The 27,843-nt window shown below is 36.5% G+C and overlaps 1 protein-coding gene across 1 annotated transcript in view; it reads left to right on the forward strand.

The window, feature by feature from the left end:
* Window positions 1-27,843, forward strand: part of IQCM (IQ motif containing M) — a 147,438-nt gene that overhangs the window by 55,870 nt on the left and 63,725 nt on the right. The window contains 4 exon segments of the mRNA XM_042796871.1: window positions 10,412-10,587; window positions 10,589-10,767; window positions 16,249-16,332; window positions 20,016-20,093. Of these exon segments, the coding sequence (XP_042652805.1) occupies window positions 10,412-10,587; window positions 10,589-10,767; window positions 16,249-16,332; window positions 20,016-20,093 (517 nt within the window).

Here is a 27,843-nt window from a genome sequence, read left to right on the forward strand (position 1 = left end):
TTTCTGAAAAACTTAAATTTAGTTCTTTTATGTTATGTTTTGAACTCGGTGTTTCTTTATGAAGGACTACTCTGCATATCCTTGTGACATAGATGTAAACCATCTATACACTGTCAAATCGAAAAAACTACACATCTGTGAATAGTGATGATTTTCATAATCTCAAACCACCATTAGGAAAGCTTCACAAGTTCTGTTTTGAAAAGTTAAAGTACAGGTGTTTCTACTAAAATCTCTTATGGATTTATTTTTGCTTCAGATTACCTTTGCTTTGCCTGTTTCTCCCTTTGACAGCCATATCTATCACATTTGATACTGTATTTCTCCCATGCTGGACATTTCCTAGATGTATCTGTGGTGTGGTACCCATTTTGTTGTGATGTTTTCCTGCATTACTGCTTGTTATCCTATATTTTCTTTTCAATAGATACATGTATCTTTAGACTGACAAATTCCCCCTCAAAATATGATGTTTACGGGCTGGTACTTGTTTTGAGCAGTTGTTTATGCTAGGGAGAGTTGGGGACCAATGACTGTAGATAACTGTGCCTCAGCACTTGGAAGCTAAACTGAAAAGATTCATTCCACTGTTGAGATAACAGGAGGGATACAGAGGTTCTTAAATCCCCAGATACAGCCAAAGAAAAAGTGGCATAGGATTTTGAAAGCCTAGAGCTCCCCTGAACATAAATCATCAGAGAGCAGAAAAAGGGTAGCATCTTATGGCATGTTTCTTCAACTGACATTGCAGTGCTCAAATCTGTGTTACTACCTGTGTTATCAATGCTATACCCAGAAGGAGAGAGTTTCAGTTATTCATTTGGAAGTTATAGCTCTTTCTAGATGTAAATGTATTTCTTCACTTATTGCTAGTCATATACCATAAATGAGGAAAGGCAGACAGATTTTTGGCAATGAAAGAGAAACTTCTCTTACCTGTTAAATTTTATTTTTGGAAAGGAGCCACTTGACCCAGATGACCTGCACAGTATTTAATATTCACCAGCAATTTTTTTTGACGTGCAATATTTTCATGCTGCTTTTCTTTCTCCAGTAGGTTCAGATATTTGCAGCTAACCCTACAGTTTCCTCTTTTTCCTTAGCCTTTAACATTTGCAGTTATGAGTCAACCTGATACTTTTATTTCCCAAGTGACTGCTAGAGTTAATACCATTTCGAGATTGATCTGGAGCTCTGCAGAAGGTGGCATTACCATGATGTCATTGTTGTATTTTTGTGCAATGGCCACAGAGTATTCTTGTCTCTGCTCTGCCCATTAAAAACAAACAAACAAACAAAATCCCAAAACAAACCAAAAAGCTGAGCACAGGTCTCTTGGAAGAGCAGCTAAAGGAAACTTCTTGATTAAAAATATCAGTTGTTTAAATATACCAGATTAGCAAAGCCTTTATTAAATGGTAATAAGTTGATTTTCTATACATAAGCAAAAGCATGAGAAAGCCAGTGCATACCCAAGAGAAGTCAGGAGGGCTGTGAGTGATGTTCAGGACTATTGTTAGCATTCTAACAGCTATAGAATGCTTTGCAACAGCTCCAGGGGTTGTGGTGGTGTCCATAGCACCATTCTATAGATGACAAAAACAAGATAGGGTACTTTAGTCAAAAAGCTTAAGTATTGAGTTTGTCTGCCCTATGAGTTGTCAGGGGCTCCACCTGCTCCAATCCTCTTTACAGGGTGTTGGCCAAATTCCAGGCACCTGAACCACTCACCCAAGGAACTTGGTGAATAAGGAAGAAGGGTTCAATTTACAAGATGCTCAGCCCACCTACTACCACTAACTCATGCTGATCTTCTTACAGGAGCTGCTTTACTCCTATTAGTGCCTTTCATCTTTGACTTGTAAGAGAAGCACCTGTCACATTTGGGTGTATTCCTCTGCACCCCTGACTGTTTCTGTACTACTAAACGAAATGAAGGCCAGGATGTGTTTTCTGGTCCTAGAGGTCAAATGGAACAGACTGCTCACATCCACATTCCTAGGCAGCTCGTTGCAGTGTCCCCTGAGCCCATGTTTATCCATACTGTCAAATAAAAGAACAGCAGTCCAAATCAAACACTGGACTCCTGGCTGTGGTTTCTGTTACTCCAAACAGCTTTCTGTAAGAGAAATCAGCATCCTTTGGCCTCAAAGCTGGAGCTTGATCCTGGACCACCATTTACTTGTTTATATGTAGACATAGAGGCTTTTATAGACATTCCTCTGTCTTCAGAGTGAGCACTGAGGACCCACCTGCAAGTAATGACAGAGCTGGGACGGGAACTTCAGAAAGGCTGCCTGGTGGTCCTGTGTTAAGACAGATCTTTTCAGTCTCATACATATCTGTAACACAATCTTACCTTAATAAGGAGTGGTAATGGCAAGTGAGATGTTGCCTGCCAAGAGTTTCAGGTCTTACGGTTTCCAAGCAGTCTTATTAAAAATAATTTTATTTAATTTTAATTTTAAATAAAGCCACAGAAAAATACAGCTAAAAAGACCTTCAGGAGGATTTTTGGTGCAGTATTATTCAACCTCCAAGCAGCTGATCTGTGGTAGTTCATAAAGCTTCTTAAGGTGATCTAAAAAATGAATCCCAAATATAAAACCCCTGCATGTATACTCATGAGCTGCTGCAATGTAAACTCAAGTATCAAAATTGAAAAGGTCAGAATGTTCCATTAAACAACATTTTACAAAGGAGTTAGTTTATTTACCTATAATCTAAATACTTTATTTTAAAATAATTTTTCTGGAATGTGCCAGGTAAATCATATACAAGATGACCATCTTTTTCTCAAATCCATCATCCACTCATTAATTACAAATATAGTTATATATATATATGTGTCCATCGAAAAGCAGAATCAGCTGTAGCTATAGCATCCTATATATGCTTGCCAAACCTCTAATGATGGTGCTCAGCAGATTCCCTTAACAATCCATGCTAGTGTTTCCTACCTATTACAATGTTTTTCCTCATAATTAAACTATATCTACCCTGCTGCAAATTTAGTGGTTTATTTCTTGTCTTGTCAGTTGTGGATAAAGTATACTGTCTACAGATAACTATGTACAGAAGCTCTTTGTTTCTTCCATTCAGTTGTTTTATTAATTGTCCTTGAGAAGTCAGGGCATCTTTGGGTGTGTGTATGTGTATGAATAAAAGTAATTTTCTATGAACGGAAATGGAGGAAGAAAGGGGAATTAAATGAGAGTCTCCCCAAAAGTCTGCTTTTGCTTTCATCCTGCATGTTGTATACCTTCCCACTAGCTAACTTCCAAACATATTGAGAATCAATGTCTTTAATGACAGCACTCCAATGTTATTCCTTGCTCTTTAATAACTGGTGGGAATGCAGTTTGGAGCATACTTAGAGTGAGTCTAATCTGGGTTAAAGTAATAGTTTGGAGGTAAAAACGGTGTGGTGAATTTATAGAGAATTGAAGATTCATTTTTCAGAGACATCTGAGAAAAATAAGGCCCTGCTTACTGCATCTGCTCATAGTAAAATCCTCCTTTGACTAAACACTGCTACTTCAACATTGTCATTTTCAAGAATCAGATCAGGAACTCCAGGGTCATTTTGATGAAGAAGAAGTCTTTTCAGTGATTAGAATTAAGAGGTTTCTCACAGAGTCTCCTGCTTCTCATCTAGTCATTGTTTCAATAACAAGAAGTTACCCTGCAGTGATGGCATCAAACTTTTCTGCTTCCTATGGTGCATTCAGAGGTCAGCTGCAATGAGAATACAGAAGTCTGTTTGACAAAATAAAAGGAAAAATGCAACCTTTTAAATCATCATGAAAGAGGTAAAAATTGATGTCTTAAGAAAATAGGATTACTTTTTTGTTCAGGTAGCAGAATAAGGGAACAGGTTATATTTCTGGACATCTTTGGGAAAAGATAAAAGTAAAGGCTCTGCAGAATTTACAGTCACTTAAAATAGTGTTGGTTTTGGCTGGAGCTGCCACAATATGAAGGTTGAAGGTGAACTTCATTTCTGCGTTCCCCTTCACATTTTGAAAAATTATTTTCACCTGTGCTGTAATTCTAAGACGATTTTTGAGAAAAATAGCCCATGAAACTTTAAATTCAGGGACAGGGATGTTGATCAAAGCCTTATTTTCAACTATGGTAGTCCATATTTGGGGAGAAAAAGGTTGTGTCATGCATCTAAATAATTTGATAATTCTTCTCTTGGCTCCTTTGCTTCCCTCCAATTTGCCTCCTACCAGCTATTTATCATGGAACCTGCTGTCATGAAAATATTACTTTTTTTTTTTTTTTACCTAATTATAGATTTCTTCTCTGTATATTTTTCCTTTCCCTGCAGAAATTTATTATTATTATTATTATTATTATTATTATTATTATTATTATTATTATTATTATTATTATTATTATTATTATTATTATTATTATTATTATTATTTGCAATAAACAATAACATGTATTTGACAAAATAAAAGCAGCATAATCTCAAATGCATTACTTCATCTTAATATTTCATACTGTTCTCTATAATGGAGAATCTTTTAAAGATAGAAAAAAATTTATTTGGAAACATCACACAGAATACTTCAGGCTTATAATAAACAATGTTTAAACCTTTAAAAATTAAGTTAATGCTGAAAGACTAACAAATTAAGAGTATTTCTAGGTGATTAGCCAATGTGTGTACAGTACTTTGAAAATTAAATGCTATATCCTTGCTTAATTATGAATGTCCTTGGAATTACTAAGTGCAGTCTGAAGAAATTTGAAAATGTATGAATGTTCATTTTAATTTCTGATGCCCCTCTTACCCTTTTGAGTCTGCCTTCCCCTCATTCCACTTATAAAATGTGTTTTCAGGAAATCCAGAAAATGCTGGGTCACCTACCCCTCTCCAGCTGATAAGGATTTATTTAGTATACAATCTGTCTGGATATGCTGCCATTTCACTCTGGTGCAATTTATCTTTTCTGTTGCAGTGGGATTTAAGAATCCCTCTATTCCTCACAGTTTCAATGAATTCAAAGCTGGAAAAATAATCTGGACTGGCTCCTTGCATAACACAGCTGAGTAATTCTTGCATGATGCCATAACTTTTGAAATATATCTTTTAGATATAATAAATCTTTTAGATTAACATCCAATCTTGATTTAAAGATATCAGGTTATGGAAGATCTAACACCTCTTGGTGAGTTTTATCTTGCAAGAGGTACCTTCCATGTAAACAAGTGAGCTTCATTTTAATTCTACATGTTGGGTTTTCCTATACTTTTCTGTCCAATTAAAAAGCCAGTTACAATTTGAAATCTTTCCATGTAGACTCAAACAGACTGTGATTTGTTGCACAAAACTTATTCTGTTATTACACAAGATTTTCTTCCTTACTGTAGCAAAATGAGAAGTTGATAGTTGACACCCGAGTTTTACTGAATCTGTTTGTTAGAACACAGTAAGTGTTCTTTGTTTGAAATCAAACGAGCAATTCAATTTTTATTGATTTTTTTAAAGATATTGTCTGTATTTGGTGAGGTGGTTCTAAAAGAATCAACCTTTCAACTTCCTTTGGTTTTGTTTGTTTGTTTGTTTGTTTGTTTGTTTGTTTTCCCCAAATGTGGTTGTTTAAAAAAAACCCAACAACCCCAAAACACACACTCCCTGCTTCTGAACCCCATTTACTGTCTCCATACAGTTTCATCCTCTTTTCAGATCTGAATTTATCTTAATCCTTCTTTAACTGGCTAATCCAGAATACTAGGTCCCTTGTTTCTGAAGGAGTGGTGAAAGACAATATATTCCTTATAGTGTTTTTAGGTTGTGACTAAACTTATTTCTTTTCTGCCTGGTCTGAACATGAGTGGTGATAAGACAACATCTCATCCTTAACTTTGGTGTTGTCTGTTTTCCTGATTTCTTGGAAATTAACACTGACAATCTCTCATTTTAAGAGTAATGGTACCCTTCATACTGCGCAGTATTAACAGAAAGCAAGGGAAAACAACTTCTGCAGGTACATAATCAAACTATTTAACAGCTTTTAGTTGCCATCTATCTGTATGAATTCTGTATACATAACATATACATGTTCCTCTAAACAGCAGAGACTTTAGACTTACTGCCTTCCACATTTTCTGCTGGTTTATTCTAGCTTCTCTCAACCTGAGCAAATGATTTTCTAGCATCCTCTTTATTAAACTAGGGGTATTGACCTTTTCTGACCTCAAGGCAGATTTTTCAGGTGTCAAAATATGCTTTAATTGACTTCTGAATATTTTCCATTTTTAAATGTTTTTAAAAATTCAAATGCCAGACTGAGCATATTGCTCCAGCATTAGTGACATCAGTTTTTCAATATGGAAATGATGAAAGCCATCTACTTCATTTCAATATTCCTTTATTTTTCCAAGGTTCAGATTAGTTCATTTAGCAACAGCTTTGCACTGGGAGTTCACAGACAGTTTCTTACCCACCTGCAGTTTCAGAATCACTTTTTTTCAGTGACCTATCCTATAAATATGACCTGTATTCCCTGTGACTAGATTTATGACTTTGCATTTGTCCTTATTAAAATTTATCTTGTTCAAATGAAGCCACCTAACCAATCGAGACAGATCATTCTATAGAACATTTACCTTATTACTTGCCACTCCACCAATTTTTGCATGCTCTTCAAGTTTTACCAGCAGTCACTTTGTATTTTCTTCCAGATCATTGAAAACGATGCTTAGGACTTAAGACTTTGATACTGGCTAGCCTATATTAGAAATACTGTGATTAGACAGGCATTCCTCCTTTATACATAAAGAGGAATGTAGGATATATATATAGAAGCTATAGGTAATAACTAATTAATCATTAAAAAAATAAACTTTAATAATTTAAATACTGTTTAAGTTATTGTATTTAATACTATCCACCCCTAGCTTGGAGAAATCAGGCAAGAATGTGGTAGCTCAGAATGTGGAAATAAGCCAAATGCTTTACAGTTGTGTAAGTACAGTATATTAACCAATTTCTTCTCTCATGAAAAACTCTAAAGCTTGCAGCCAGAGTGCTCAAGGTACAATCCTCCATTTCCATAAAATCAATTAAACTTTTGGGGAAGATAAGAAAGCCACATTTCACAGACCTTTTTTCTAATAGCAGGATATAAGCTCCAAAACGTTATTTAAATTTTAAAACAGCAGTTCATTCTAAGCTTTCAGGAGATTACTGCATTATGATGTCCCTGCTGGACCATGAAGAATGAAAGCTGAAGCTAGCAAATGGTGTCCAGTGTTTTGGTTATGAGGGTGGTGGCACCCGCCTCCTTGTTGGTCTGTTCCTATTGAAGGAGCTCCAGAACAGAGTAAGCTGATCTAAGTCAGGTTTGCTGTAGTCCTTTTTCCCTCCCACTGAACAGAGCTGCATGTTTTGTATCTATATCAGTGTTCACCTGGATCTGTGGTCAGCGGGCTTGGGGAGTTAAACCGGCTCAATACTGTGAGGATGGTGGTGACGGTGCAGGAATCTGGCCAGCTCAGCTGTGCTGTAGGAGTGTGAGGACATGGTCTGAGCTGACAAAAGTCAGCATCAGTGTAAATTTGATTTAGTAGCCTGTGCTAATTTTTTTAGGTCTGTTGTGCCTCTCTGCTTTGTAAACTGAAGTCACATGATTTTCCAGTTCTTAGACTGGCAGGATCTTAAAAAATATTTGGGTTTGTCTAGCTCTGTTTTCTGCTGGGGTCAATGGGACTTACCTTCCTGCTAATGATGGATTGGGATGATGGATTGAGAGAGGAAGGAGTTATTTACTCAACTGCAACGTTTCCTTATGGAGAGAGTTCTCACAAAATAGTTCAAAGGTATAAGCAGCTGTAAGGAGAACAGATAAACCATTCTGTATTATATTGCACATTAATTTTTGCCATGCAGGCACCATCTTGGTGATAATTATTTTTTTATTTGTAATGAATAAAACTATGATATATGAGTAAATGTAGAAATTATGCAGAGAAGTGTGATGTAGTAGGCATATATGAGGTGAAGTGACATGCACGTACAGATAATTTTTTCTACAGGTGAATGATTTGAAATTAAATACATGACATTGTTTTCCATATAAACATATACTATAAAAATACCAGTTCAATCTGATTAAGCACTTTATAGATGCTGTGGGCCACATAATTACCTATCTATTCACAATACCTCAAGCTGTAACATGCAAGCACGTCTCTCTTCAGTAATTACTACTTCTCCATCTCTTCAGAAATCTAGATTCATTGGCTCTGTAAACAGAAGTATTTACTTAATTTCTGTAACTATGACTTCAGTCACTTCTAGTCAGTTTTGTGTCTCAGAGCTTTCCCGAAACTCCTCTCAGCTAGCCAAATTTTGGAATTGCTTGGACTGTCTGACACTCTTTTCTCTCCTTTTATTTTCTTTATACCACTGACACTTTCAATTCTATCTTTCCTTTGAAAATACTATCTTTTGCAGGGTTTGGTGAAACATTCTGCTAATTTTCTGCCCACCGCTCTGGTCAATTCTACAGCATCTCTTTCAGTATGTTGTTTTTCACACTGTGAGAGTGCCAGGGGCTTTCTATCTGTCCCTAAAGGGCTTTCCTTCTGCACTGCATCCACTACCATTTTTATATTGTTGATTTATTTCTGACCCATCTTCTGCAACCTACTGATCTTGGTTCTCATCACCGATTTTGACAGTCCTCCTGTCTCCAGCTTTACTATCCTCAGACGATGGATCTCTCCAGGTCACCTGTATTGCCCATCACACCCTTTCAAACCTTTCACTGTCTCTTTCCTTCTTGCTAAATTATATCATTTCTATTCATTATCTTTTAGTTTCTTCCACAGCTTTACTTTTGTCCTATGTGCTTTTACCTCTTCTGTATCATCAGTAATCTCTAAGCCTCTCTAATGAAAACAAATTTGATGAGTGCTATATCTGTGCCTCTTCTGTCCCTGGCAAGATCATATTGTTCTTGAGACAAGCTATATAGGAAACTGCTCCCTTTTGCACATCCCTTCTCTAGAAGGTGTCAAATTAAATGTCTCATGAAAATAATTAATTCATAATGTTCAGGCACAAGGCAGTTGAGGATACCTGCATTTTCTTTTCACTGTCATTTAACGTTGCTTGTCTTTGATTGTAAGTGCTTTGAATTTGGGCTTGGATCTGTATAGAAGTTTGGAAAGTTACTAACCTGGAATGCAGATAATAATTTTTAGAAAAGATTCTCTTGAGTTCTGAGGAACAAAACCCATCATCATCATAAAATATTTTAAATATTACTACTCGCTGAGTTTAGCACATGCAGACAAATAACTGTTCGATGCCTTCTCCAAACAGTGCATTGTTCCATGATATTTATTAAAATACCGGAAAACTCACATGAGTCTCCTATTTAGAAGCCAAATAGGCATCATTAAGCCAACAAGTTCTTAAAGTGTAAATATCACCCAGCACCTCTAAGTTACCAAGCTTACTAAGGGTTATTAAGCACCTCTCTTTTGTGGTATTACAGCCTGGAGCAAAATCCAAGCTCAGAATTTAGATGGAAGAAGGACTCTCTAAAATACTGTGTAATTACTACAGTGATTCACCTCTGATGAACTACCTATAGATATGTGTGTAAAATGATTGTCAGTTAAACTTTTCTTCATTAAAGTTCTAGTAATTCTACCTACATAAGCATTACAAAATGCACCAATAGAGTGATCCTTGTTAGAACAGGGACCTACACTGTATGTTCCCTAGATAAGACAGGGATCTCTGTACTTCATATCTGTGAGCTACCAACCATGCTGTGGGTGTGATAGAATATTAAATAGCAGTAACATATTTAAAATATAATTACAAGTATTTGACTACATTCATCCATGGCATAATGTGGCAGCTGTATTATTAGGCTGTCCTTAGGAAATTGAATTACTCTAATAAATGGAAATGACTGTTATTCAAATGGCAGACTATTTGCATAAAATAGGCCAATGCTAAGTGACCAGCTGTTAAATAGGTGTAAAATCTAATCTCAAAGTTTTGGGTCAAGGATGGATGGGTTCTTGCCAAAGATTTTCATATTTGGGCACTTAGCCTGTATATCAAATTTTGCAGTCAGAAGAGGCTTCAAGATCTGAAAACTGCAGCTTAATTTATTAATTTTCCTTGTTCATACTTTTTATTTAAGAACAAGCTAGTGATTCTCATTCAACAAAATCAACAATTTCTCTTAAATTGAAATAAAGAATAAAATGTCAGATGATGCAGCTTCATTTCATAAGGGAAATGAAGGGAAATACCACTGTTGTACTTGTGGCTTTTCTGAGATATCTAAGTGTTTATTCCACTCCTATCTTATTCGATATCAGAAGCTTAGTGCAAAAAGCTCAGTGCAAAAGAAATAATTAAAAGCTATCATCATCTTCATAACCTATATATATTTACATTATCAACAGAAATGCAATGGATTTGTACCTTCCCAGAAACTTTCTGTACTTTATTGCAGCTGGGGCTCAACTCTGACTTCTGTGAGGGCTCCTTCTATTTTGGAAAATAATGCTGTCTCTTACAATGCCAAAGCTTTTGGAAAGGCAAGCTGGAAAAAAAGCTTTTTGGCAAGATTCTTGGTTAGCAAAAAGTTTGTACCAGTAATTTGAAAGACCAGTTTCTGTAATGTTCAGTCCTACATTCCGTGAGAAGGCTGTCAAAAGTTGTAAGGCTTACATCTACCTATCTCCACAGTACTCTATGGAGCAAGAAGGTGAGAAGTTTTTCCTTTCATGTATTATTTTTTAAACAGGAGGAATTCAGCACTCCACTGCTTGTCCACTGCTGGCTTTTTTGTCATGAGGTCATGTGACTTGACACTGGTACTTTTCCATGTCCATTAATAGATATATGCAGCTGATGAGCTCCATTGTAATCTTAGCGGTCTGCAGGCATAGTGTAGCTCAGTTTATGAGTAACAAACAGTAGCAGGACTTCACAGTGAAAAAAATCTTGAACAGACCACGATCTTGGAAAGTTTTTTGTTTGTTTGTTTGTTTGTTTGTGGGTTTTTTGTTTGGTTGGTTTATTTGTTTGTTTCTGTTTTTCACAAGTAACTTTTTCTGCTGAAAGCAGATAATTTGGATATACAATATTAATTTGCTAAAAGCTCCAGTTTCCATCAGAATGATATCTTCAGCCAACAGTTTTTTATATTGAATATGACCCTTATTTTTTTTCTCACAATGACGTTCTGAGTTACGCTGATGTGGAAGAAAATGAAGGAAGATGCCATGTGAACAATGTGACTCTTCTGTACCATTCATGTGATGTCATGTGATTGATCCTGGTTTGGGCTCAATTTATTTTTTCCATAATGTGTAAGTGAAATTTATTTATTGTGAAGTTAAAGAATTTTTTTCACTGAAGTTCCTGGACTCTGTATGTCAGAAGGGGACGCATTCTCTGTATGACTCTGTGTTGATTTTGCTTTGAAAACTGGAATTGAATACTCTTTTAAACATGAATGTCCCAGCTTCGTGTGTTCCCCTGCCATCTGCTAAAAAAGAAAACTAATGTAATAATAGACACTGTAGAAATATATCCAACATTTTTCAGGCCTAGCCAGCTGATAAGTTTAACAATTTTCACTAGTTCTACTTGAGGTAAAACAAATTTACATAGGGTTATAAAGGCCTGCTGGATGCATATCTCTGATGGAAAATATCTGTAAGTCTGATTTTTCCTTTTCTGTTGAGCAAATGTTCAAGCTATTCAACACTGAGAAAACTGTTCGCATTTTGGGGAGAATGCCTTCTTGCTTTACTCCTTTGGCCTTGTCATGTATTTATTTAGAGATAAAAAGAATGAATCCACTAAATACCGCAAGATGTAAACCAAATCCAGCTTCCTGTCTTTTTTAACCTATAGACTTTAATCTGTATTCTGTACAGGTGGCACAAGTCCCACAGTACTATGAAAATTGCCAAGTTCTGAGGGAAAAAAAAGATCTTTGCAATTTAATAAGAATGTTGAGAAAGTCTATCTGGCAATTCTGAAGTCCCAAAGATCCACTTTTACATTTAGATTTGTTATTTACTTTTTTTTTCCATCAAGAGAGATTGTGACTACCTTTCGTGGATTGCACCTCATTTCAAATACTCTGAATCAAACCAGCTTCTCCATATTTATCCATGTAGATAATCAGAGAGACAAATAACAATAATTCTAGAGTTAAATCACAGCAAACAGGAATAGATAGGGGAGACTGATACTATGGTATGTAGGTGAATATGTAAGCCACCACTTTGTAAAAGGTGACGTGGAATTTGCACTGGTTCATTTCATTAGCTAGATTTGGGCCCAGCAGGGAGATGTTGACTAATACCTGCTATCTTATTGAAGTATGTGTGGTTAAGTAGTTCTCTCTAGGCATCAGAGAAAATTAGAGTGTTTCTGGAGAAAAAGTGTCTAGGGCAAAGCTTTTTTCCACAAAATCCCTAAACAGAGAAAACAGAGAAGAGTGAAGAAAAGAATCTCAGAATAACAACAAAAAATATCTGAAATTTCTATTTTCATGAACTCATACTTTCTTCCAGTTATGGTACCCTATTCCTTGAGTTAGTAACACAGTGATAGCTTAAAATATTTATTTTTATTGTGTCTTTATTCTTGTACCGGTAAAAGTGCAAAATGGACAATATTAGCTCTTCTCTGCCTCGGTTAAAATTCCAGTTTTCTAGTAGATGATGGTTGAAGACAGCTCTCAGAGATTTTAATCTCTCCGCTAAGGAAAGCCTTCTGAAGCCATGAATTATACTTGCCAAAGTGAACAGGGTTGCATTTCTTTTAATATTTTCTTAATTTGGGAGCCCTTTCTTCTGGAATACAAGGATAAGATAGCTACAGGAAGGGTAGCAAAGGCATAACTGTGTTAGCACAATGTGGTAAATTTTCACGCTCAGCATGAAATCCCCATTTCAGCATGTGGGAGTAGGCTTGAGCTGCTACTAGAGTGAGCTCAGAAAGGTTCAGGGACTTCTAAAAAAATCAGACCTCCTGAGTGTGTTTCCTCATCTAACTGAATATTTCTGTAAACGCCATGCAATTATTAATCAGATCTGGACTGGCACAGAATGTGTGAGTAGTCACACTTTGTTGTGTTTATAAAACTGTCCAAATTCCATTAAATGAACTTTTCCTTAAAATAATCAGTTTCATAAATTCCTGTAACCTTCAGCACTAACCTTTTTGAGATGCTTGTGAAATTAGATCTCCTGAGCCATCCATGATATCATCAGAAACATGTAATGCATTAGCATTGTATTTGTTTAACTGCATAAATACAGTCAAGCAGATTTATTCATTTTAGCCCGTGGTAATGGCAGTCTTTCAGAGTGCTCTCCTCCCCATTAAGTTTTTCTAAAGACACTGTTGTTTTCTTTCTAAATGTAAGTGGCAAAGAAAAGCGTCCCAGGCATGTAATTTTAGTAGTATCTTCTTCCCTTATGACTCATTACTGCTGAAATCAACACAACTTGGGATGTGCTCAGGAACTTCAGTACCTCTTTAATGTTTTCAAATAGTAACATCTGTGCATGTTTATGACTTCATGCTCTGCCTTAGTGTTAGTCTTGGCCAATGTTTCTGACTGTTAAATGGTTGTAGTTTTAGAGGGTAAGGTCCTTGAACATTGCAAGAAGCAGGAAAATTACCATTATTGATTATTTAATTGAACAGGACAACAACAATGCTACAGAAGCGGACCTGCTTTTATCAGAACCATACCGGTTTGTTTAGAGCTTGCACCTTATATTCAAAGATAAATAATACACATTCCCCCCGCCCTGCCAAGTCAGGAGCAAACCCTTCCTTTCACTTTCTACCTTCATTTAGAGACAATAATGCTTCTGCATTTGAACACCTCTGGATCTTCTTGCAGACCCACTTATTTCAGCTTGCCATGTACCATGATGTCTGGCTGAGGGGAGAAGAGATACAGAGGGGGAGAAGAGACAGAGGTGAAGAAAGGCTGTCTTGAAGATAGATAGTGAGAAAAGGAGAGAGCAGATCTCAGGGAACAGTAGTGACCTAAAACACCCTTCTTTTAGGAGAGGGCTGAAAAGGAATCTAGCAGTGGAATCCTGCAACTGTTCTTGCTTGTACTTATGCAAATGTGCATTTGTATAGTGGTTATATACAAGAAATATCTTTGAGAACAATTACACATAGTCTTGATGGAACTTTTTTCATCTGGTGTATTAGTATCAGAATGACTGATCTTTGAACAATCAATGCAGTGTGTGAATTGCCAGACACGAATCTGCAGTCTATCAGGACTGCTGGTTTTGCTACTCTAGAAAGAGGGCAATTATACTAGATCAATTTCTGGAATGCTTTCAGGATAATTATCTGTGTCTGACTGTACTCCATCACTATCTTGCTCTACATCTTTATGTAGTATATTCAAAGCTTTGTGGTATCTAGATATAGCAAATAAATGAGCTATCTTTTAAAGCTCAAAGTGCTAATAAAACTGTGAAGTATGAAATGAAAATGCCAAAATGTGAGAGAGATGTTGCAAACTTGCATGCAAAGAAGAAAGACAGTATCAGCTGGAAAAGTCATGGCATTAATGCTAATATTAAGTCTTCTCATAAAAGATGTGTACCTGGCATTCGGAACAGTAGCGTACTGCATGCTGGGGAAGTTACCAGTGTCCTGTAAAGCCTTTCCATGTACTTGATGATACATAAAGAAACCTTGAAAGGTTTATGCCAAAGAGAATTTTTCTGCTTTGTTTCTACATTTGAAATTCAAATTCTCTGAGGAAAATTTTCTGTTGATTGAGGAGCTAATGACATGTTAATAATCACAAGAACAAAAAGACTGAAAGTTGTATAACTCAGAGGAGAATGTGTTTAGGGTCATTCTGTTTAAAACAGAGTTTGCCAAAATGCATAAATGTATTGAACACAAAACTGAGGAAATATTCAAAATAAAGAGAAGACCAAAAATATGCAGCCTGCCTCACGCTCCTTATGAAATATATGAATTTACTTATGGCACTGAAACTGAAAAAAACTTTTACCTGTGTTAAATCAACATGTACACATTTTAAATGCAAAAGAAGTATGCTCTGATTTCAAAGTGATACATTATAAGGTACAGTGTAAATCAGGGGGAACTTTATATTCCTAAGCAGGTATAAATCAAGACATCAGCACTGCTACTCTAGGTTTGGCACTCCATCTGCTAGAGATACATGCTTTGGTGGTATTTTTTTCTGACTGATACTTGAGTGTGGTAAAACTATACGAGCGTATTGCCAGGGTGATGGGAGTGAGCTGTTACTGGGTGCACGCACTGCATTGCATCCGCTGCCGCGAGGTGAGAAGAGTTCACATGATGAGTTGGAATTGACAGATTTCTGAATCCCCTATATTCTTTACTTCCAAAACACAGTTCACACTTGTATTCCTCTTTGTTTTGCTGAAATGAAGGGACTTCATTTGTTTTCTTCTCACTGTTTTGTTTCTCCTGAAAACTATGAGTGTTTGCAAGAGAGACTTAAATAATGATTTGTTTGCCAGTGTGCTGAACTGGCATGGTGGGGCTTGGGTGAACGAGCATCTTCAGTTCCACCTCCTCCATAGTATTCTGTGGTATGATTATGTGGGTAATAAAAGAAACAGAAGGCTTTTGAATTCATCTATCTGTGTTTGTGAACACAGTACAAAATGTAAAACACTTTTAAAAATTAGAACATGTTAATTTGGGGAAGTAAATGGGAAGTAAATAGAGAGGGAATATTTTTATTGTTTAAGGAAAGCTTCTGAAGGGAGCAAAGGGAAAGAAATGGTATTTATAGTGTACATATTTGAAGGTTATTGGATGTTTTTGCTATCTTTGGTACTTCTAAAACAACTGCTCTGTGTACATTCCTAATAAGATCTTTTCTAAAGCAATTTTTATGCTTAAAAGTGGTTTAGTTTTCTCTGTGCTCGTGAATATAAAACAGAGCTATGTGGAGTGTGTGGTCCACTTGCATAATGGTTTGGAGTCCAAAATTAAATGCAGAGTGACAGTGGAGATGTCTGTTTGCAGTATGTGCATATGTTTGTAGTTTTCCTGAGAAGTTTCTCATACGCTTGTAGAAAAACACGATGACTTCGTGTCTCTCTTGAGCTGGCTGTGCTTACATGTATAGAAATAAATATATTTTAAATCTTTGTTATATCACTTGCCTTTCTCATAAGAAGAATAAGTATAACTGAGTTGTTGTCTGGGATTGACTCTGTGAGTAGAGCTTTGGAGAATGAGAAAAATGAGGACTTAACTCTCAGGTAAGACCTGGGACAATTGACTGGATTATTAATTGTTTTTCTTCTCAAAGCCAAATAAGAATTTGACTGCCTTTTTACAGGTTAAATGTTATATTTACTGTAAATTTCTTACCATAAATTCTTTGAGGAATTATAAAGCTCTAAAAAATCCAGGAATAAAAGTTCTGTTTAATTGTTTATTTACATTTATTTTTATGGAGGTCACTATTGCCTCTTCAATATATAGATTATCCCAAAGATCTTACTGAAAAATGAAGGATGAGCTACCTTTCCAACAATATACCTTAAAGTCTTTAGTTCTTAGAGTAAGAAGAACTGACCCTTCCTTTTTACGTGTATAAACTTGCTAGTTTAAACTCCTGATTTTTTTTTCTCATTGATTTTAGTGGTCAAATATCCTGTGATATCTGTGATATCTGGCCAGGCCCTATACATAAACTAAAATACTAGTGAAATGTAGTAAAACAATACTGAAATGTAATTTTTAGAGTACCTACTTTGCCTTAAAAAAAAAAAAAAAAAAACAGTTATGCAATAACCTACCGTATCTACAAAAAGAACAAGATCTTTGGTTGCCTTGACCTAAACAAGGTGGTGATCAGCAGCTGAAGATCTGACCCAGTTCTGCTCCAAAAATCAGCTTTCCCCTTTGTTATGTTCCAGTCAGCATGGCATAATCATTCCGTGGCACATTTTCCCCTGTGGTAGCACCACTTCTTGGGAATTTTCATAGATGTAGGCTGCATAGCTCTTAACTGGTTTGCTCAGTATTTACTCATGGCTGCAGCCCATGTGCTCTGATGAGACTGCGTGTATAAACACATGCCTACCCATCAACATGAGTAATGGAGCACACTCTAACCTATGGATATTTATTTGCAATTTAGGCTGATACTTTGTGAGCTGACTCTTCCCAAAAGTTGCTTTATGCTTTTGATAATTTTAAAGAATTCTCAAACATCCCTATTACCATTTCAAACATCTTTCTAATAGTGTCTCAAAACTGTTGACAATAACTTCCTTTTATCATTTGAATTCTAGCACTTTAAGGAACATTCTTAGTGGAACATTTTAAATTTCAATTTGGGATTAAAATATTGATAGGAGAATATAGAGATCTAAGTGTGTAGTTTTAGAGTCTTATCATTTTATCTGTTTAGCAGGGTAATTATATTTGCCTTTCACGAGCACAATGAAATGGCTGCCCACAGAAAATGGTTTAGCTGTATCAGTGAGCTTTATCTGTTTCTTTCCATGTATCCTCAAGTGAAGACAGAATTATAGCTTGTGAAAGACCTTCCATTTGCTCCTGCTTCCATCCAAAAAGAGCAAACCTTATTATATTTACTAAAATGTTTATTGATGATTTTGAAGGGTTTCCATTGTTTAATATCCCCTTTCCATTCCCCACTTCTTGTGTGCACCTAGTTAGAAAAGAGAAGTGGAATCATAATGAGGGGAGGAAGTGGGGACTAACAAAGACGACCACTATAAATCAGAGAAAGCAGGTGGGAAGGATGGCTGTGTGCAAATGGATTTTGCATTGAGGTCTATAATCCTGAACTTTTGGGCTTCTTTTTTCATTATTTTGAGTTTATCTGCACCTTTGTGACAACATTTTGCAGACACAGTCACATTTACTGGAAATCCTTGTGTGTGGCTTTTACAATCACCCACACCTGTAGTTGCATTTGCACCTTTTTACATCTTTTCTGTGTGAAGGTAATAACATGAATACATTGCCTCGCTACTTTAAGGGCACACACCCATCCACTGCAATTGTATATATCTACTGAAGTGCAGAGACATGGCCAAAAATAAAGTTGATAGTGCCCCACCATCATCAGTAGTCCATGAACATGAACCCTAACCTCAGAATAAATGGACAATCCTATTCAGAATTTTTCTTTTGCCTTCTCTTACATCAGGCTCTTAAGATTCCTCAAGAATTACAGGAAATCTCATTTAGTCTCCCCAAGTCCTTGTGAATTTATGTCAGATTCCAGTGGTGACACTCCCAAGGAAATATAAACTATAGTTGTGGTTTCATATTGTGTTGCTTTCAGTGTAACCTGTTTTCAGCCTGAGTATCTCATGTAACCTTTCTTTCACACTTGGAATTCACAAACAACTTAAGATCAGCTTCCTGATGACTCCTGGAGTACATTATGAAAGACCATGAGAGATTTAAAACTAAGGCTTAGAATCTGGATTTTATTTTTGGAAGGTGTAACATATCTCAGTAATAAAGCAGAATCGGGCCCTGTGCTTCTGGATGATAGCTATTCTTGGTGGGTGTCACAAGGTATGGGGGTAAGCAAAATGTTACATACCTTTAACACTGATGAAATCTGATAAACCTCTAGTAACTTGCTATATATGTTGTATCCTAGGACTTCATGAACATGAATTTGGCTATTAAATAAATAAAATAGGAAAAAGAAGGCATTCTTTACAAGATGGCATACCAGACTCAATCACATACATAAGTTGTGATAGTGATTTCCTTTCCATGAATTGCAATCTGGATCCTTGTTGCACAGTAGGTGTGGAAAAAAGTGCTCAAGATTTAAAAGCACTTTGTGTTTCGGTTTATTATGTCAAATATTGATAGTCTGATTTCCAAGCCAGAGCTGAAACTGAGCTATACTTATCCCATGGAGACTCCTGTGACTCTTAGTTATTTCACAGCAGTCCTAGAAACTGGCCATGGGAACAAACTTGTTCCCTGAGATGAGTATGTTTTATGTGTCCAGCATTATTCAAAATCAACCATAGTTAAGCAGCTAGGTTAAAACATGTTAGATAAACTTATTTATGTTAATATAATGTCTTTATATATTTAATGGAGCACAGTCTCCATGTCTGAATTAAAATTCAGCAAATATGTGACTGGTACTCGTGAACAGTGAGTAGTGTTCAGCAATTGATTTTTCAAATAGAATATACTTTTTTATTTCTGAAAATTACCCACCATGATAGCTACGCACCACATTGTTTTAACAGTAAAATAAATGAAACATCTGGAACTGACAGAATTACTCCACAGAGCAGTCCGTGAACAGATGAGCAAACAGATTGGCATGACTATGAAGAAGCAAAAGCCGGACAAGTCTGCTCCCACCCATCCAAAAGAGAATGAAGCTTCACAGAAGTCATTCTGCTTGTCTCACTGACACCTATTATTCACATAACAGCTACAGCATATCTGTAGGCAACGCCACTTGTGCAGTCTTCTTTGCCAATATGGACAAATTTGTGTTTTGCAGTGCTACCACAGAAAATATTTGTTTACTTTCATTCTTTGACTTCCATATCCACAAAGCCAACATGAGTGGCAGCTAATTAGAGTCACAATGACAGAAGTCAGTCTGTGAAGAAGTAGAACAAAGCCATCGATTTATTTCCTGTTATCACAAAGCAGTTTTTAGATTGTAATGACTTTAAGCACATCTAATAAGAATAGCTAATTTCTAAATGAAAGACTCCAGCATTAAAAAGTCCCCAACCCAAAAGCTAGTGTTTATTCAAATGGTTAATTTTGACTTTTAAGTGTTTAAAAACATTTTTTGATAAAAACATACACAGTATGAGACTTTATCTTACAGTGTAAGCTTGTAGAGGTAGAGGTTTGTAAAGATGGATAAAAGATAAAATTCTGGTTTGTTTTTATTTTTTTAAAGCAGATACTTGGATTTATCCTGTGGTTCTAGACCATATGCTATTCCTGGGTTTCAGGTCACACATAAAGGTAAAGAAGAGTAAATTCTGTTCTGGTACAGAGAGTAGATATTATCTGATTAACCTATGCTGAGTATCAGAAAAGAAAAGTTATCAAGCTATCTTGAGTTTTTGGAGGGAGAGGTTTTTTTTAACAGTTCCTCACGTTGAATGTATCTTTCTAGTCTCCTGCAAAACTTCAAAAGTTTTACAACATGGATGCTAGACAAATTTAATTTTCTTAAAAAAAGAAAATTCTGACCTTTTTTGTTAATCCCTGTATCTCAGGGAAAACAGTCCATATTTATCTCCTAGTCCCCTCCTACTGAATAGTCTTTGCTAGCTTTCTTGAAACCTTAATGCTCTGTCCTTCCAAGACAGATTGAAAGGTGTCTCTTTTCCTGTGAGCTGTTCACATATTTCCTTGCATACGTGAGCATGTACCAAGAACTGACAGTACTATTGTCAAGTCCCATTGTGCTCCCTCCTGTCTTAATCAATTCTAGCATGCATCAAGCCCCTTCCAAACATTACGTGGATACTTGGGCACCTAATCACTGTCAATCCAAACAACAGCCAAATGGCCTGGCCGCAGTCTGTCCCCCAAGGATTCAGATACTGGCTTGAAAGCTTGGCTGGTGGTTTTCCCATCAGCCAGGTTTCCCCATCAGACACTTGGGTGTAGCTCCAGCCTGTGATCCTGAGACCCAATATCTGTTTCTATCTGCTGCAGCCTTGGTCCTCGATCCTGAATCTTAGATATGTATCTCTCTGTTCTGCATCCTGTCCCAGCTTGTTCCTGCTGCCAAACAGCCAGCCTAATTCTGCTCCAGCCTTCTTTGCTTGACAACTCCATCTTGCAGGGTGGATCTCGTAACCCTCAGCTGAGTCTTTCCTTTGCCAGCATTGACTGCTTGAATCCTGACTTTAGCTTGTATTAGCTTTCACTGTCCTAAGCTGCTGTAGTATAAGGGCCAGCTGAGAGCCTGAACTCCTATTCCTCCGTGGAAACTCACAAAAAATAATGTGACTGAAAAGATATCTGCAGCAAAAGCTCCTGATGCCAAATTTGAGACTTAATGCTTTTGTGACCTAAGAAACTTACTCACTTCCATCTCTTTCAGTCAAAGGGCACTGAGAAATAGATAAAAAGATGTGAGTCCTGTGAAAATAAGACACTTCCATGACCCGAGTTTTCCTTGATAAACAGAAACAATAACAAAAATGTGTTTGCCATAAATGCTTCTTAGGACTTTCACAGACTTAACTGGGCTCTGAATCATGATAGTCACTAAACATTTTCTTAATCCACTGCACTTAAAAGTCCCCAGGTAGGCTGTTGCTAGCAGCAAAATGATCTGTCTGCTCTGATCTTCCCTTTTTCTCTGCACTCAGTAATCTTGGTATAAGGAAATGTAAGACTATGAAAAGCCAACGGGTTCTGAAACAATCAGGTGTTGAGAATGAGTTAACATCCGTTCTGTCTTCCAGTGCCTTCTGTTTAGGTCTTTTACACATTTCAAAGTCTAAATTTTCATGCAAACAGACAAAAAAGAACTGATTTAAGCTACTATCAATAGGATACTGCTGTCTCAATGAACGGGAATGTTTAGACTATATCCACAATGTGTTTTTGCAAATATTGTTTAAAAAGGCAAAGACACTGAAAACCTTTATTTGATTGTTCTTTAGGATTAAATTGCAGCATGACAACTTGCCTTAAACTGACTCAGTGGCAGCCTATAGTTGTCCACCCCCAGATCAGATCAGGCAGGGAGCTAGCTCCTGATTACAGTTTGTGCTTTGGTCCTCCATTCATTACAAGGAAGCAGCAATCTGTTGCAGTCTATTCAGCACAGGATTACTTTTCCTTCCTGGCTGGTCCAGATTTGCTGGCCAACAAGGCTGGATATCCTGCTCCCACCATTCATGCTGTGCACATTACTGTATGAGATGAAGAGTAAAAACCTCTGGAGTCACCGAGAGAGCTGTGATGTTACTCAGTGGAACAGAAAATGTGAGCCAATCTTGCAAAAAATTGTAACTGTCCTTTTTAAAGGATGTAGTTGTATTTACTTTGTGATAGCCTCCTATTTGGGTCTTTTAGTTAGAAACATATACTCTGGTTCTTTGAGCTGATGTATGTGAGCAAGCCCTAGATGTGCTGGCAGATGAGATTGCAGTGCTGGGGTCATGCCTGAAAAGAGAGAAGAACATAATTTGACAGCATATTTTAAAACAAAATAACTGATTATTTTATTGGTACTACCTGTGCTATAGGTAGAGAAAGTTGAAGCTGAGCATCAGCTCAGCTATGACATAATGTCTGTTACATATCTTTATTAAAAAGCCTCATAATTATATCCTCACAATATCTGCAAAAATGTTGATTTCAAATTAAAAAAAAATAAAAATCTGCAATTTAATGCCTTTAAAACCTTTAAGTTTGTGCATTTGTAAATTATTATTTTATTTTTAATATACTAAAAGTACACAAACTTCAGGTTATCCCTCTTTTTGAGATAAAAGTGATTCTTTCCTTAGGCTTAGTGGATTTTATCATTAATAGCTAGGAACTGAAAAATAGTGGTGAAAATAGCTAGGAATATGCAAGAAAAATATGTTTTCTAATAATTTATTCAATGATTAGTGCCAATATTCCTCAAACCATATTCAAGCAACTGTCAAACTAGCTGAATACCTAAGTCTTCAGTAAAAAATAGTAAATTATTTGATTAAAAATGTCAGGATTCATTCTAAAATGTTTTTAGCAAATGACATTAGTCCAGCTGTCTTGTAAAGTAAGAGGACCAGAGCTTTTTCCATATCTTCTGGGAACAAAAACTAATTCTGTAAATGTTTGTACAGATTTTGTTGTATTCCTTTGAGCCTAAACTGAATATTAAATTATGAATATTGTCATTCCTCTTGTAGGAGAGGCTTGGTACACTGTTTAAAAAGCTAAATAATTCATTCAATTAAAAATATGAGGCAAGAGCTTTAAGGCTATAGTCAAACATCAATTGTACGTTAACATCAGTGTTTGTGTGTGTATCACTAGGCATACATAAAAATACATATGAATTCCTATGATCTACTGCTCCACTTTGCTCACAGATACAGCAAAGTAGGTACAGATACTTTATTGATAGTCCAGAAAGGATATGATCTGATTATTTGTTAGTGCCAAATAATTACCAACCTGCCTTTTTTGAAACATTAATAACGAGAAGAATAACTCTCACTAATGTTCTGTGAGCTTATTAACATAGCTCCTTACAATATTTACATGACCCTCTTAAGGTTCATACTACCATCTTACATGATGGAGAGGCAACACATATTTTTGTCAGCGTTTCTGGCTGGCAGTCTTCCTCCAGGACCCCGAAGGACATTCCACAAAAGCAGAGGTGTACAAGTGAGGAGGGACTGAGGGAAGAGAAGTGATCCTTTTGCTGTTTTCTACCCACCTTTGTTGAATAAAGTTCGTATGAGTAATAGGATACAGAAGAACTAGATGGGTTTAAGGTAGTGTAAACTGTGGAGAAGTGCTAATTCTTTTCTTCCGATAGTTCACAGTGGCCTGCAAAAGCCTAAGGGACTTACAGGTTGACCTGGATCCTGGTTTTCATTCCTCCTCCTCTCAGCAAAAGTGTGAAATCTTTTGAAAAGAACTTTGTGGCTGTTTTTTTTTTTCTCTTTATTTTCTGCTATAAGTTACTCCTCATATAAAGGCAATAGAATGCAGAGTATTTATCTTTCAATGAGCTAGATAGCTAAAGATGAGAGTTAAATCAAGGGTCTAGCTTATCTCTATCAGCCAAAAACAATCCAAGCCAAAGGAGCTGATGACAAATATGTGAGAAATCAAACATATTTGATGATAAGGAAATAATGCCAGAAACCTTGCATTGACTTGGTTCATCCTTATTCATGAACAGAGATGAGTCACAATCAGGCACTGGTTTGAACTTAGTTCAGCTTTTTCATTCTGTTGCCCACCTCTATTTCTGTCATATGGAATAATGATTTTCTAGCAGAATACAAGGCGACAAGTTGGAATTCAGTTCTTGTCTAGTAGGCTGTTTTGAGAATTTTTTTGCATGCTTTTTATTTTATTTTTTTTTTTTTTTTGTTTAAAGATGCATATGCTCAGCAAAGAAAACTTAAGCTTCAGTAGTTGAAGTTCCTCTAAGTAGCTGAAAACGGAGCATTGTAATGGAAAAGTGTTGACCAATTTTCATGGGAAGGGCCGGTAACAACACTCATGTTGCCCATTCATGCAAAAGCATGGTTGAAGAAAGAGTCACTGAACATATTAGCAGCATTCTCAATATTGAGTGAGGTGTTTCAGATAAGCCGTCTGATTTATACTTTGAAAAAATAATGCTATGATTGAAACACTTGCAAAACCACCCATCTTTTATTGTTGGACTTACTTGATAAGGTAATACTACTCTCTCCACAATGGCTCATCCTGGGCAGCAAAGCCTGATTCATATTCTTCACCTTTCTTTTAATGAGTTGAAATAGTGAACTTTTTCCAAGTCACTGTTAGTATGTATATTTAGGCTATGGCAGATCTAGTACTGGAAAGACAATAGAATCCCAGAAACCGTATTTGTATAAATATTTGCCAAACCTATGTTTTTTACAGATAAATCCTATATGAAAAAATACACTAATACTAGCACTTCTGAATGCCCTGATGAAAATCAACTTTTACAATGAAAGTCAGTTTTCTTCCCCTGGTTTAACAGATGATGCTAATAAATAATCTATTTTCTGAATGAAAGACTTGCTGCAATAGAGGCCAGAAACTGAAAGGCCGAGTTTTGGATGGTACTTATGATGGCCAAACAGTTTTGAAAATCTGATCTTCAGAGCTGAAGGACTACTGAAAACGGGAGGTGTTAGTACGTTGCTCAGGCTCAATACTAAATAGGGTTGCAGAGTCACACTGTCTCTTGAGTTCACTCAGTGTGAGAACATCTGCACTCCCTTTTTCTTCTATAAAGGAATGTTGGCTAGTTGCTGAGCTTCAGCAGAAGCATAAGTCTAGCCCTAATTGCCTTTTGTGTCACCATTTTAGGAGGTCTGTAGTTAGTCACACCTGGGTAGAATGGAAAAAATCAAGTCTGGGATTCAATCAGAGTCCTCAATATAAATGTTTTTTTAAGAAACACTCAAATTACTCCTACCTACTTCAGGCACGTTTACCTGATTTATTTTTATTGTGTAAGAAAAATGGACAATTTTTCTGTCAAAAAGAAAAAATGGTGTCAGATGAAGAGCTGTTATCCGCTTTAGATTTCAGCATAACTGGTTTTCAATTATGTGCTCCTAAAATTGCAGGGCCATTGGTTATTAACACTATTACAAGTATAATTTCAAGCCACCTAGTACAATCTGGGCGGTTAGGTTTTATAATGGCTCACTTCTATCTTACAACAGGAAACTCTGGAACCAATTTTTCTTGTTTGATCCATCACAGTTCATGGTCATACATCAATCAGGAAAAACCATACTTGTTTAATAACATGAAGATACACAACTGATGGGGCTTTTTCATGGGAAAGCATATAAAACATTTAATTTTGTAAAGGACAGTGCTAGCTGGAAATAAGATTTACAGGAAGGAAAGGAGAAGAAAGAGCTATAGCGCTGCAAATAAACAGTGCATTTTCAAATACAGGTTGAATCATAAAATAAAAAAGGTAAGGAGATTTCACTTTCTAAGACAGGAAAACAGTTTGACCTTTATGAAAGATATTCACACAACATATTTCTCAGGCCCTTTGATGCTTTCTTGATAAAATCAAAAGCTGTTTAGAGCAAATTAGAGTTAGCTTGATCTTGAAGCAATTGAAAAAATGGGAACAGTTTGCAGCAGTGATAAAACAGACTTTTGCTCTCCCAACCAAGGCCATAGTTGTTTGAACTACAGTCTTTATTCTTTTCTCTGTTTCTTCTGACCCAGTGTTATTTTTTCTTCATCTTACATTTTTGCATCACAGTTTAACAGAAGAGCTTTGCTGAATAGAACAGGGTTTGTTTGGGACTACAGCTTTGTACGTATTTCTAAAGGGATTTGTCGGCAATCTTTATGAGTGCTGTTATATTTTTAGTAGTCCTCTCACTTGCCTATTAAATACAGGGCTGAACAATAGTAATTACTGCACAAATACCAAGGTCCCAAAGTAGTACCATTCACTTCAATGAAGAGCTGCTGTGAAAGCACATTTGAAAAATAACCCATGGTGACAAGAGATGGGGAGGAAGGGAAAGAAACTGCAGTTCAAAGGGCTTTTTCTGAGTGAGCATAATTCATTCATGTGTATACAAGTTTCTTTTGCTGGTTGTTTGCATTTTTGCTACAGTAAAATAGGCCCATGGAAGCACCTTGTGGGCAGAAAGTGAGTTCTTTAATTAAGAGGTTTATATGACTAAAGTAAAGAAAAGCTGTGAAATAGGACATTGATGGGAGACTAGAAATGAGCTGGATCAGCTAGAAGGGGATCAGCTGCACGAGGGGTAGAGGGAGATGATTAACCGTGGAATCAGACTTGTGGGGGGGGGGGGGGGCAATAAAAGACCTGCAAGGTGTAGAAGGAGAGATGACAAGGAGTGTCGGTAAAGGGACAGTATCTTTTCTGAACTGGAAATTTTAGGGCCATCTTGCATCAATGTCCGTGTGCCAGTGCAGTGACAGTGAGGGACCCCCAAGGTACATGCTGGTTTGACTTTTGTTTTGTTTGTAACTCCGGTATTGCTTTGGTGAAGGTGAGCCATTGTAGCAGTATTATATTTTAATTATTTCAAAGCATAAGCTGTACATTGCAATGGAAAGCTCCATTTATTTTTTCAGGTTATGTTTCTGCTCTTTCAAGACTGCTGCAGACTAAGGACTGTTGATTTTATTGAGAATTACCCTTTTTTAGAAATTAATTTTTTCTTGAGAAAATACCACTCTTTTAAGGATTTGTTTTTGCCAAAAAATATATTTTTCTTATCCCTTTAATTTTTTTCTATGTTTATGGACCTCTTTTTCTTTTAGGTTATAAAAGGAATTAGTGAAGGAAGTAAGGAAAGAGAAAAAGGCATATGTTTCTTTTTGTCCCGGTATCTTAAGAGTATAGAAAATAGGACATTTGACATTGTTTTCACTCATTCTAGCATTTCACATCTTGTCTTTCTTTCATACATTATGTACTCCAGATCTCAAGCAAACTTTTGTATACATGCAAATACATGCTAATGCTGTCTTGAGACAAGTCCACTGCTTGGTTCAGTACACCATGTCATCATTCTACTCTGGCATTAGAGGAGGAAAAAAAAAAGATCAGTGGCTTTGCTCAAATTTCCTTTTAAATAGGACAGCTTTGTAGATCAGCCTCACCCTATGTTTAACCAGTGAAGTAACATTCATCACAAAAAAAAACCAACCCCCCCAAAACCCCCAAAGCCTCCAGGCTTGTGAGAAATGCTGTCTGCAGATGCTGTATGGGAACCCTATTTATAACTAGATTTCTGCCATTTGTGTTGAAGACTCCATTCTCTTCCCTGGTGAGGTGTGGGTGTGCTAACCAAGCAGCTGAACTGGGTGAATGATACTCTGCTATTACAGGCACTTGGAAGAGATTTTGAGATTTCTAATGCACAAAAATAAAGCTGATGAGACCCTCATGACATAAACACTTAATATTCTTCTTAACACAAGCAGGAAATGAGACCAACTTTCAAATGTATTTCTTGAATTACTGTGGTTTTCTAAGTGCCCTTGAAATGTGC

The sequence above is a fragment of the Tyto alba genome, unplaced genomic scaffold, assembly GCF_018691265.1.
Source record: "Tyto alba isolate M040663 unplaced genomic scaffold, T.alba_DEE_v4.0 Super-Scaffold_23, whole genome shotgun sequence".
Lineage (NCBI taxonomy): Eukaryota > Metazoa > Chordata > Aves > Strigiformes > Tytonidae > Tyto > Tyto alba.